At 39.1% G+C, this 14,075-nt stretch overlaps 1 protein-coding gene across 2 annotated transcripts in view; it reads right to left on the bottom strand.

Moving 5' to 3' along the window:
* Positions 1–491: 491 nt before the first annotated feature.
* Positions 492–14,075, bottom strand: part of LOC140726747 (transmembrane protein 182-like) — a 38,408-nt gene continuing 24,824 nt past the window's right edge. For both annotated transcript variants that reach the window (XM_073043529.1, XM_073043530.1), the window contains exons 5-7: positions 13,793–13,888; positions 12,381–12,518; positions 492–3,249 (exon numbers count right to left, since the gene is read on the bottom strand). In XM_073043529.1, coding sequence (XP_072899630.1) covers positions 3,014–3,249; positions 12,381–12,518; positions 13,793–13,888 — 470 coding nt within the window. In that variant the 3' untranslated portion in view covers positions 492–3,013. The remainder of the gene's footprint in view (positions 3,250–12,380; positions 12,519–13,792; positions 13,889–14,075) is intronic.

The raw sequence follows: 14,075 nt of genomic DNA, 5'->3' as shown, positions 1-14,075 counted from the left end.
GCATCATAACAAAGTCAGTTATAATACAATGTTACCTGAAACAAATTTATATTAAACAACATATCTGAATCTTAAAAGTACTCCCAGGAGATGTAAAGGAAGATTTAATAGGTAATGGAATATAAAAGGGGTAAGTTGCTTGGCGAGGGGCAAAGAGTGGCTGAGTTTGGAGAGTGTAGGGATGGAAAGAACAGAGAGTTTTGAAAAACTTCTCAGTGTGTTGAGGTGTTTGGGTTGAGTGAGGGAGTTCTAACAATGGGTATAACTGGATACCTCATCAAAAGACATCCAAAGCAACAGACTGAATGCACTGTCCGGACTTATGAATTGCATCCGAGAAAATAAATTGAATTCTGTGCACTATACAGTTGTAGTATTCATTGTGAAATGCATTAGGAGCTCTATTTTTATTATTTTATAATACAAAAAAAACACTTTGCAGTAAATTTTTAAATTGATGATTATCATATCGTAAAAGAATCAAAGACACATTCAGGATTTCGTAGGATGTATTTTTCTGAAAGAATGATTTAACATAGAACATGGAACAGTACGGCATAGGAACAGGCCTTTCAGCCCACAATGTAGTGCTGAACCAATTAAATGAGTAATCAAATGGCTAACTAATTGTATCTCTTCTGACTACACAATGTCCACCTCCTTCAATTTTCCTCACATTCATGTGCCAATCTACATCTCTCTTAAAAGTCTGTAATGCATCGGCCTCTACCACCACCCAGACAGCATATTCCAGACACCCATGGTGAAAAAAAACTTGCCCCTCACAGCTCTTTTGAAATGACCCCCTCTCACCTTAAATACATGCCCTCTGAAATTCGACATTTCAAACGTTGGGAAAAGACATTGTCTGGTGTGTGTGTGTGTGTGTTCCCTTAACTCCTGGTGGAGTCGTCGGGGCGCCATCAGGACAAGCTTTTTGCACTGATCTTTTTGGTGACTGCTCATCACATCGCTCATCACATTACTCTTGGGCATCTGAAACCTGGCGGAGCCCATCCGTCACTAGGTTTTTTTTAATGAGGTCGAGTTGCTAGCTCGACATTCAACCCAGGCACAGATGGAGCGTGTGCAAGGGAACTGGCCGGATTCAAACTCTGGAACTCTCGCCCCAAAGTCCAGTGCTGATGCCACTATGCCACTACCTGTGCCTCTCATAATCTTATAAACCTTTATCAGGTCTCCCCCAGTCTCTGGCACTCTGGAGAAAACAGCCCTCTTGTTATAGTACATGTCCTTTAATCCAAGCAAGGTCCTGGTTTACCTCTTCTGCATAAACACAAAGACATCTGCAGATGCTGGAAATTCAAGCAACACACACAAAATGCTGGTGGAACACAGCAGACCAGGCAGCATCTATAGGAAGAAGCACTGTCGACATTTCGGTCCTGACAAAGGGTCTCTGCCCGAAACGTCCACATGTTTCTTCCATAGATGCTGCCTGGCCCGCTGCGTTCCACCAGCATTTTGTGTGTGGTACCTCTTCTGCATTCTCTCCAAAGCCTTGACATCTTTCTTATAATGGTGCGACTAGAACTGTATGCAATATTCCAGAGGCGGCCTAACTAAAATTTTATAACACCTCAGGGTAACTTCCTGACTTTTGAACTCAATGCTGTGACTAATAAAGGCAAGCATGCCATATGACTTTTTAACCACCCTATCAACCTGTGCAGCCATTTCCAGGGAGCTATGAACTTGAACCCAAAGATGCCTCTGTTCATCAACACTGCTAAGGGTCTTGCTCTTAGCAGTGTACTGCCTGGTTACATTTGACCTACCAAGGAGCAACACTTCACGTTTGGCTGGGCTAAACTCCATCTGCCATTTCTCTGCCCATATTTGCAACTGATCCATATCCCTCCATATTCCTTTCCAAACTTTTATCGACACCACCAGCAATCTTTGAATCATCTGCAGAATTACTATGTTAGATGTTTATAATTACAAATACAATTAAAGCTAAATCTTAAATTTATTAAAGTTTGATTTATAATTTTCTGTTATAACACTGTAATAGAGTATCATTTTGCCTGAGCATATCCACGTATACAACTTAGATTCTTAGATAAGTTTAATATCATGCTTGTATTAATTGTTGAACCTCTAATTTCTATGAAAAATTCAATATATTGGCTAATCACAGAATAGTGACCATAATGACAATGTGAAAGATGAACTGTGGGTCAGTGGAATGGAACTATATCATGCTACAGAGCGAACATATGTGCTGACCAAATATATAACATGATTGGATTAGTTAAAGAGTGGCCAGATAGATTTCAACATTGATAAAGCAAAATAAAATACCTTAAGTGTACTTGTGGAATCTGAAGTACAACAAAACGTGTGAAATACAATAAAGTATCAAAGATAGAGCCTTGAACCTGCCTGCTTCTTTGCATCGGCATTTTGTTCAGTGGTATAAGTAGTAGCCAAAAACGCTTGAAGTCAAAGGACCGGATCTTCAATCAACAGCAATGCACATCATAGGAAACCAAAGAGGATTTGTCACCTGAGACTAGTAACAGCTCAGTTTTAAACTAACTGATGTTTGTAACAGAAAATTAGTTTGAAATTACCTTGTGGTTTTGATTATTTAAAAGCAACATTCTTTTTGAAATTTGTTACAAACCCTTTGTAGAGTCCCTTATCAATTTATAAATCGAATTGTCACTATAAGAAATAGTGTACCACTCTTTGCACGTAGGAAAGTGCAGCATCAAAGTAGTATTTGCATATTGCCCAATCTTTTATATTTCTGAAATAACAGCAGTTTCTCAGAATGCAAACCTTTCATAAAAGATGAAAGGTTATGGGCACATTAGAAAATTCATAATGTAGAGATGCAGTTTAAAATTACCTCCGATTATAAATTGATTAATATAAGGGGTCTCCAAATTATAATGTCTCAACATTGCTATATTTTAATATATTTTAATGCATACAATTATGATTTTTTAATTCTTTTTTAGATAGTTGTTTACAAAAATGCTTAAAAGATGTTATCACTTTCCTTGCATTTCATACCTGCAATTTTAATGAAAAATAAGCCAGAAATTAAAGAGAACAATACTGCAAAAGGAGCTGCCATAAAAGACCAGCCATAATTTACACCAAAATTCAAGTTGGTTATAATGGAAGTGCAATTAGCAATGTCTCCCGCAATCATCTGAGATACCGCTGAAATCCAAACGGCGTACATGATAATTGACACGGTGAAAGACACACCTAAGTACAAAGGTGACAAAATGAACTCAGTTAAAACATTTTTAGTAAAACTTATATAAAATAAAATGTACATTAACTTGAATTAATAAAATAAACTTATCAAAACAAAACAGGCTGCATCACTGTCTGCTATGAGAGGACTACTGCACAGGATTGGAAGAAGCTGCAGAGGGTTGTAAATTTAGCCGGCTCCATCTTAGGTACTAGCCTACAAAGTACCCCGGACATCTTCAAGGAGCGGTGACTCAGGAAGGCAGCGTCCATTATTAAGGACCTCCAGCACCCAGGGCATGCCCTTTTATCACCGTTACCATCAGGTAGGAGGTACAGAAGCCTGAAGGCACACACTCAGCGATTCAGGAACAGCTTCTTCCCCTCTGCCATCTGATTCCTAATTGGACATTGAACGCTTGAACACTACCTCAATTTTTTAATATATATATTATTTCTGTTTTTTTGCATGATTGTATTCTATTCAATATACATATTCTATAATTGATTTACTTACCATTTTTTTCTTCTATATTATGTGTGGCATTGAACTGCTGCTGCTAAGTTGACAAATTTCATGACACAAGCCGATGACAATAAACCTGATTCTGATTCTGATGTTTCACTGTTTTTTCAAAGACTGCAATTTTTTTCCAATAAATTTTAAGCAGCTAACTTTAATCTAGTTGACGTCTCTAGTAAATATCACTCTCATTATTAAAATGTAAAATATTTATTTAATATCTAATATTTGCCACATTATACATTAAACATTGGCAAGTTATTAATCACTTATATTTATATAGTTTTCCAGCAGTACATATATACACACAGTGAGGCAAAAATGAAGAATTTAGGATAAAGAATAATGAACCTGCTCAGGCAAACTGAGATAGAAACATGTGCATGTTTTGAAATTTTTCAGGATCTAATTAAGCAGACCAAACTACACTCTGAACCGTGAGTTTTTGAATTTTGAACCATATCAATACTTACGTAAAAATCAAAACAACTGCATAGGTTGGAATTCTAATATAAAACATGCTAGGTGAAATGTCAATTGTTTTTCTTGCCACAGATATGATCTGACCTGACCTGTTCAGTATTTCCAATATTTTCAACAGATTAGCCCAAGCATAAAAGTTATCATCAATGTCTAAAAATAAATGGAAGCACCATAGAAGAAGGAGGTTGGCTATTTAGCCCAGTCCACCTGTACTATCTTTCACTGCGGTCATCCCGAATTAATGAATTAACACTACATCCATTGTGCTTTTCTCAATACCTTCTCTCGTTACTGCCATTGAGGGTGAGGTACAGGAGTCTGAAGACACACACTCATGGTTTCTAGTAACAGATTTTTCCCATCCGCTATCAGATTTCTGAATGGACAATGAACCCATGAACACTACCTCAATATTTTCTCTTCTCTTTTTGTACTACTTCTGTAATTTAACTTTTTAATATATACATCTTCTTGTAATTTATACATTTTTTCATTATGTATTGCAATGTACTGCTGCTGTAAAACAACGTATTTCATGACAGTGATATGCTGGTTCAGATTCTGATACTTTGTAAGACCTTACAGAGATTCCTGTTTACCAATCTCAAAGTTAAGTTAAGCAATGTCATGAGATCAACTTCCAGTTTACAGGCCACTCACTGTTACTTCTAAATTTACCCAACAGATAAAAGTAGGAGCAGTGGGTATTTGGAAGACATTTATTGAGCTGGTTGATTCCTCTTCCTTTTCTTAAAATGGAATTGGGAATGATGGAGGCAGGAATACAATTTGCCAGCCCATCCTGCTAAAATCTATTAAGTTATGTGGTGGAAATGCTTTTGCTGTTCCTGTCAGAAGTCCAGGCACAGATGTAGACTGTCATTCGAAGGCAAGGAGTCTGATTGAACAAACCACTCACATCTCAAACCAATAGCTCTGCTGCCTGGATCCATGGGGAGGAGCCACGGAGTCACCAAGCCCTTAGGAATCATTCGGTACAGAGTAACACCGAATACGCACTCGTCCAAGTTTCCACACATTCCCAAAAGGTGAAAGAGCAAAGTGGCTGAGGAAAGGAGAAACAGGCTCACAATGGAAGTCAGATAGCAGAGCAACAAATTAGCTGGAAGAGAATGTCCTAAACCATTCTCCCTTTGATCTGACTTCTCACCTCCAGCCTATTGGCTACTTCAAACAGCACAGCTGTTTGACTGCTCCCGTGACAGCATTTAAAATACTGCTGACTAACTGCAGATGTGCACTGCACCAAATGAGAGAATAATATACTCATGCATTGTTTCCATCAAAATACATATAAAAGCTGGATCTTAAGTATAATGCCTAAGTGAAGAGTAATGTGTAAGTGAAGAGGGTGACAGGATCACTGATCGACCTATGAAGGGTTTCCGGAAAGGTTTCAATGCTGGGGGTACTTTGCCTCAGAATGTGAACTGAATCCAAATGTTAACAGAGGAAAAGATGCATTAAAGTGCAATACATAATAAAAACACTATTAACTGCAATAAGAAAATATGAAAAATTGAATTAAATAAGTAATGCAAGAAGAAAGCGAAAAAACATAGTGAGATTGTGTATACAGGTCACTGTCCATTCAGAAATCTGATGGCAGAGGGAAAGAATCTATTGCTGAAATGCTGAGTGTGTGTCTTTACATTCCTATACCACCTCCTTGATGGTAGCAATGAGAAGAGGGCACCCTGTGTGATGGAGGTCCTTAATGATGGATGCCACCTTTTTGAGGCATTGCCTATTGAAGATGCTTTCCATGCTGGGGAGGCTGGTACCCATTATAGAGTGGGCTGAGTCTGCAACCTTCTGCAGCTTTTTCAATACTGTGCAGTGGCCCCGCCATAACAAATGGTGATGCAACCAGTTAGAAAGCTTTCCACGATACATCTGTAGAAATTTGCAAGAGTCTTTGGTGACATACGTAGCAAATCTCCTCAAACTCCTAATGAAATATAGCCACTGTTGTGACTTCTTTGCAATTGAATCAAGATGTTGGGACCAAGGTAGATTCTCAGAGACGTTGACTCCCACTGCTCACCCTTTCTACTTCTGATCCCACTATGAGGACTGTTGTGTGTTCCCTCAACTTCCCCTTCCTGAGGTCCATTATCAATTCCTTGGCCTTACTGACGCTGAGTGCAAGGTTTTTGTTGTGATCACCACTCAACCAGCTAGACTATCTTGCTCCTGTATGCCTCCTCATTACTATTTAAAATTTTGACAATATTGGTGTCATCGGCAAATTTATAGCTGGCATTTAAGCTGTACCTAGCTACACAATCATGGTTGTAGAGAGAATAGAGCAGTAGGCTAAACATGTATCTTTGAGGTGTGTCGGTGTCGATTGTCAGCAAGGAGGAGATGTTATTTCTGATATGCACTGACTGTTGTGTCCTGATGAGGAAGTCAATGATCCAGTTGCAGAGGGCCCATGTCTTTGATCTTGTTAAATCAAGAACATGAAGTCATACTACATCAACCTGTAGATGATAAATATCCACAATTGACTTCACAAGACTTGTACCAGAGAAATCAGAATCAAATTTATTCATAAAATCGGACCTCTCCCATGCCTAATTACAAATGAATGCTGAGTAAGATAGTCAGCAGTAAATGGCCATCAATTGGCAAAATTTATTCAATGGAATCAATTTTCCAGTCAAGATTTTTCAAACCACTATCGACTGAACCCTGCAACAATGCTTGTGAACCAAGGTTGACAAGGTTGTTGTTGATTGCTACAAGCACAAAGAAATCTTTCTGATCTTGAAGGATATGTTATATGAAATTACATGAAATTATTATGACACTAAAGTGAGGGAAAAGCACATTTTTGTATCAGGAAACAAGGTGCCCTGGTTCCAAGTTGATGCCAATGGCCCACACCAGAGAAGGAAAATACAGCATATGTCACCAGTGGGTCAAAGCCTGTATTGAAGTCATTCATTAGGTCTTAGTAACATGTCCTTTCAGATCTTCTTATGGAACAAGAAGCAACAAAGAGAGTGCGCAACACAAGAAGAATGGGGTAAGTCCTCATTCCTTATGATTCAACGCAGGAGTTGACTTAGACTTGTCATTAAGTCATAGAGTCTTGGAGTAATAAACATGGTAACAAGCCCCTCAACCCAATTAGTCTATGTTGACTGAAATTCCTATCTAAGCCAGTCCCATATGCCATGCTTGGCCTGAATTCTCCTAATCCCTTCCTATTCTTGTATCTGTTCAATATAATCAGTATAATAATGTTATTAAACTTAACCTCAACCTCTTTTGCTGGCAGCTGGTTCCATATATGTATCACTCTCTTAGTGACAGGTCCCTTTTAAATCTTACCCTTCTCACTTTAAACCTAAACACTTTGATGTTCAATTCCCTATTCCTGTGAAAAATATTGTTTTCATTCACCTTATCTATGCCCCTCATACACCTGTACAAGGTCACCCCTTAGTTTTCTCCGTTTCAAAGAATACTGCTGTAGCCTGCTTAACCCATTTCTATAAATCAGACCTTTGAGCTCTGGAAACATTCTCATAAATCTTTTAGCACTCTTTCCCCATGTGTTGTGTTATGATGAATGATGGGTTTAATAAAATGTATTTGTTACATTTTCAGTGAGTATGGGTTGATGCATTGTACACTATATATGTGAACTTGCATGTAGTCTCTAACATTGCAATGTGGAAATGCATAGAGAGTACTACATGCATAGACAAGCATAGTACTACAATATTCTATAACTATGTATGCAGACATACTGTAACGTTGTTGGACAAGTAAGTCATGTAATTTGCCTGCTATAGATGATAGAATAACAGACTGTAACAGGAACTTGGATCAAGTGCACATAAAATTTAAATATTCTGTCTTGCAAATGAACAGCAACCCTTTGAAGGATATGCAGTAGACTCTGGTTAATTGGAAGACATTGGGACCAATATGTTTTGGCCCCATTAAATGCCTGCCCCAATTAGCCAAAGATTCATGGAAATACTTAAAAAGAAAGAAGTTATTATTTAACTGATTAACAAATTATGTATTTAAATGAAATACAGAAGAAATCCGAACACTACCGATGTTACTACAGTACTAGAAAACTCTGTTCCTACTTCTGAATGATGAAGGAATTCGCCCAGTGTACCAGATATCCAGGAAGGGGTAGCACCTCTGATGAAGGGGCTTATTGTGTAATTCTGGAGGAGTTCACTAACTGTTGATCCCCACTCAACACTTAGCTCTCACATGTGGCTCCAAGTAGCTGTTTGCGTGTGACAGCAACTTCAACAGGCAGCCTAACTCAGATGACGGTAGCTGGGGGACCTCATACCTCATTAAAATAGGGACGTGCCTGTCCCAACATGTGTAGTCAACTCTAGCGGACTGGGTGGATGAGATAAATAGTGAAATCCAATGGCCAGGAAAGCAGTTCTGCAGTGCTTTGTACATGAAACATTTAGTAGTCTGACTTTCTTGGGAACTACATTGAACTTCGCCATTGAATTTAAAATGTTTGTAGACTGAAAAAACTGGAAAAGATTGTAGATCCATGAGAAACTGTTTTGGAATACCTAAGCTGGTGGAATGAGTAGCCCATGCCGGAATTTCAATACAGTAGATCCCAGTTACTTTGGCCATCGGCTAATCAGGGCAACCATTTATTTCAGACAACTCTTAAAGAACAAAAACAAATCGAGAAAATGGCTGGGATTGCCTTCATTTATTTGCCACTACGCCACTTAATTGGGATGGAGGCTGACAACGAACAGTTTCTAACAAGCGTCAGTCGTGTGTACTTGTGTGGCTGCTAGACACTGCACCGTGCTTAGAGTGAACAGTTTCTAAATAGTACTAGTTGCATGTGCTTGTGTTCAAAATGCAGTGATTTTTGACACTGATTGTTAGTGAGAAATAAGCACCAAGACAGTTCAGAACTGTTTTGCACATTGTGTTTCAAACATTCAGGCTTAGAGATGCCAAAAATGAACAAGAGTGAAAATGAAACAAGTTAAGAATTGCAAAGAATTTGAAGGAATCAACAATCATCTTGAATGTTACAATGAAAGTAAAGATTTTTTAGATGCAATCATTGAAGGTCTCGTATGAAGGCAGTTCATTATCTGCACTAGGTGTCCGCGCTGATTTTGTTCATTTACAGTCAATTAAAAGGACATGATAGCATACACTGGAAGAATTCCTCCATTGATAACTATTAGGAACTAATACACAGTTTTATGCTACTGTAGTCATATAGGTAGTATTCTAATTTGTTCTGTATTTCATTTACATATGTAATTTGTTACCCAATTAAATGGTAGCTTGTCTTTTTAAACTATTTCCATGAAACTTTGGCTAATTAGAATCTTAAGTTTTATTCATTATGGACTGTGCCCTTAAGAATCATGCCTGTAAGAGAGAGAGAGACATACAGCACAAGCAGCTTCCTGCAGAGAGAAGGGGGAGGAGCTACATGATGGACAGCTGATGTTCAGCACACCTGTATTTAAACCAGCGTAACTGTTTCTTTCGCAGGACACACAGATGCACGGACGCTGGTGGCGGATTTGCCACTGAACATTTAAGTGCCCACAAGGGTGGTGCTGAGGATCAATTAAGAGGAATTGATCCGTGACTATCAGTGCATGTAAGGGCGACCCTGTGGAGTCTACCAGTGTGTCTAACCCTTGCTTGGGTTGGTAGATTATCACTTGAAGACGGTGCTCTTAAGTTGGTCTAGACTTACCTTGTTTAAGTTACTATATGACATAGTTACTAATAAAATAGTGTTTTGTTAACAGCAGAACCAGACTCCAGGTGTGTTCTATTACTGCTTATAATTTTACAGAGTTGTGTGTACGTAACATAAACTGGGTTGCTCGTCCCAGATATGAACAATTTGTTTGGAGCCATTTTAAAATTGTTGGGGGTTTGATTGATTAATGGTCGATCTGATTGGGGAAAATCCCTTTTGATTTTCTGTAGTGGGAAATCAGCAGCAATGGAGGTTGAGGCTGGTAGGTTTCTGGCAGAACCAACCCCTGAAGCACTGGATTATGCTAAGAGGGCTGTGCTGTGGGAAAATGCTCAAAAGTTAAAGCTTAAGGTGAACACTAAAATGAGGAAGGCTCAGATGCAGATGTTAATAGCACTGCATTTTATAACTGAGGGAAAGTTTAATGAGGATGTGTTGGAAACGTTTGCTGAAGGTAAACCTACTGAGGCCGAGCTTCAGCTTCAGGTAGAAAAATTCAAGATGGAGGCTGAGGATAGGCAAAGACAACATGAGTTGCAACTAAAACAGCTCGAGGTTGATGAAGCAGAAAGGAAGAGGCAGTACGATGCTAGAGAGGCAGAGAGGCAGAAGAAGCATGAGGCTGAGGAGGCAGAAAAACAGAGAGTTCGAGAGGGAGAGAATGCAGCAAAGAGGTCAAGTGCCAGACCCTGGTGATAGGTTTAGTGTCAGTCGAGAAATCATGCTGGTACCTCCATTTGACTTAGCAGAAGTTGATAATACTTCCTGCATTTTGAAAAAGTGGCCCAGAATTAGCAGTGGCCAGTGTGCTGTTTTGTTACAAAGTGTAATTAAAGGGGAAGCCCAATAAGTGTATTCTGCCCTGACACTTGAAGAGGCTACTGATTATAACACAGTGAAAGATGCAGTGCTGAAGGTTTACAAGTTGGTTCTGGAGGCGTACAGACAAAAGTTTAGAGATTTGAGGAAGTCTGGGAGCCAAACATATGTGGAGTTTGCCTATGAGAATCTGGTGTACTTCAATCGTTGGTGTACCTCAAAAGGGGCGAATGAGAATATTAACAACTTGAGAGAGTTGATTTTGATTGAAGAATTTAAAAACTGCATCCCCGCTGAAATAAGGATGTACTTAGATGAAAATGAGGCTACGACCCTGTCAGAGTCTGCTAAGATAGCAGACGAGTTTGCCTTAACCTATAAGGTTAAGTTTTTCCCCAATAAGGGCTACCTAAAGAGTAGCAAGGATAACATGCAGGCTAAACCAGAAAGTAAGCTGGGGACTAGTGACAAAAGTAGGGATGTAGGGAAGCAGTCGAAGGGAAAATTTCCCAGTCCTACTTGTTACTTTTGTAAGAAGCCCAGTCATGTGGCATCTAATTGTTTTGCTCTGAAGAAGGGAAAAGAAAAAGAAAAGGAGGCAACCACAAATGCTTGTGTTCAGACAGTTGAGACACCACCAAGGAAGTGTGGTTTGACCGAATCAGGAAGGAGTCGATCGGTTTGTCTCAGATGGGTTTGTGTCCATAAAAGAGGGGTCAACCCCAGTCCCAGTGAGGATCTGGCGAGATACTGGGGCTTTTCAGTCACTGATATTGGACAGTGTTTTGAATTTTGGTGCCAAGACAAAAACTGACCAAGTAAATATTGTTAAAGGTATTGGAAAGGGGACTGTGTCCGTACCTTTGCATAAGGCGATTTTGAATTGTGGATTGTTATCAGGACCTGTTAGGATAGGGGTACAATCTGAATTACCGATGAAGAATGTGGATGTGCTGTTGGTAATGACCTTGCAGGTGGTGATGTTTATCCGGCAGTGCAGCTAACAAGCAAGCCTGCTGCTGACGATCCACACCTGGATACTGATATTTAATCCGCATGCGCAGTAACCCGAAGCATGACTAAAAGTCTGATAACGCAGGTAGTTCTGGGCAGGGGGATTTTGATGCCCATGATAGCCAAAATAGGGGTTCAGATCATGATGATTTATCAGAGACTTTTCTACCCACCATGTTTCAACAAGATTTGAGTAGCAAGGCTCATGAGAAATGTTTATGTTTGTCCAGGAGACAATTTATAGCAGAACAAAACCGAGATCCTGAGATTGCAGCTTTAAAAGAAACAGCTCTCTCCGATGATGAAGTTCAGGGGGAGTCAGTAGGCTATTATCTTAAGGACAGGGTTGCACGTACGTGACAAGGGATGCCACTTGGTTCGGCCAAAATGTACTAGTCTCGATGTGTCCCAAGTCCACTGTACTCAAATGTGAAGCGGTCATATTTTTCACAAAAGATTTAGAGCAAACAATATGAACCAATGTGAAAATATTTGAGAAGGTTATATAAGACTTTCAGTTACCAGCAATCAAGAATATTACTCCAGTTGTTTTATACATGTTGTAGTTCTGACAGCATGCAGAATAGATGATGCAGAGGAATCCAATTGTTACAAATGTTACTCCCAAGAACATCAGTGTACTCCACAATTTACGGTACGCTAGAAAAACAAGCACATGGTGTTAATAATCTAATAAAATTTAGTGCAGCAACCAGCAAATGAACAAACTGACTCAGTGTAAAAAGTAAAATGTAGTTGTGCACAAGAAGTTACCTGATGATAGTACAGACTAATTATTTCCTTTGAGTACAATCAAATACCATCAGCAAGAATACAAAACTCATAGTGAATCAAAAATTGACTGCATTTCTTATCCTGAGGTATTGTGGAGGTTCAGCATCAGTACTCAACAATTTAAACAAACTGCAAACCAAATAATAAAATCTGAAGCAAGCACAAGGAAATCTGCAGATGCTGGAAATTCAAGCAACACACACAAAATGCTGATGGAACACAGCAGCCAGGCAGCATCTACAGGGAGAAGAACTGTCGATGTTTTGGGCCAAGACCCTTTGTCAGACTTCACGAAAGGTCTTGGCCCGAAACGTCAACAGTGACTTCTCCCTGTAGATGCTGCCTGGCTTACTGTGTTCCACCAGCATTTTGAATAAATTCTGAAGGGTTTCTTTATGAAGCATCCCTCTATGTGACAATGCCACCAAGTCAATGAGTTATCAGTAAGGTGGCATTGACATCAAAGTGTACACAACAGAAGAAATAGCCAACAGTACATAAAGAATAAGGTGGTAAGTTGTAATGAGCTGTTAACAGAATATTTTGATTTTTGCAGGGAGAGAGAGAGGGAGGGAAAGAGAGAGGGAGAGGGAGGGAGGGAAAGAGAGAGATGAAGATTGTGATATTTAACTGTAGCAGTGGGGGGAGAGCTCTAGAAAGGGAAATAAAAGGGAGAGGGGGAGAGAGGAGGAGGGGAAGTGGAGGGGAGGGGGAGTGGGAGACAGAGAGAGAGAGGAAAGAGAGAGGGGGAAGAGGCAGCAAGACATGTTATAGCTGATGTTTTATTTATATTATTTAATTTGTAGCTTTTTTCAGGTTTTAGCAAATGCTTTTAAAAAAAAACCTGAGTTTTATGCTGTTCTGTGAGGCTAAACCTGATTTTTGCCATCCAGAGAACAACGGTAGAAGAATCTGCTGGGCAAATGACTAAACTCTTACCCTTAAAAGAGTGCAGTAAATAGTAAATGTGTATAGTCATCTTAATTCACATGTAAAGCTCTTTGATTTATGAATGTAGATACCTGAAATATTTCTCCATCTGATAAAGCTGAGCTAGCCACAAAAAACAATTGTTAAGTAAGAAAAAAATACTCCTTATTGCCAGTTACATAATAGTTTGCTTAATGAAAAGTACTTACAGATTGAGGATTCAAATTCTTTCGTGGTTCTCCCTTCAACATTTGGAAATGGGGAATGAAAGGCGTGCACGCAGCATTTTAAAGGTGGTTGGTAAACTAAACGGAGAAAACAAGAAATCATTTTCGGAATCACTTAAATAATAAGTCCACAATATCAATAGCATACCATATTAAAAGCAGGATTGGAAGTTGGCATAGCAGCTCATGGTTACCTTGCTATTTAAATGCTTCACGATTGGAAGTATACTGCTTAATTGGAAATAAACTTTTTCCTGGGAATTCT

Source organism: Hemitrygon akajei, chromosome 4 (genome assembly GCF_048418815.1).
Source record: "Hemitrygon akajei chromosome 4, sHemAka1.3, whole genome shotgun sequence".
Lineage (NCBI taxonomy): Eukaryota > Metazoa > Chordata > Chondrichthyes > Myliobatiformes > Dasyatidae > Hemitrygon > Hemitrygon akajei.
This window is presented reverse-complemented; position numbering and strand designations above follow the sequence as displayed.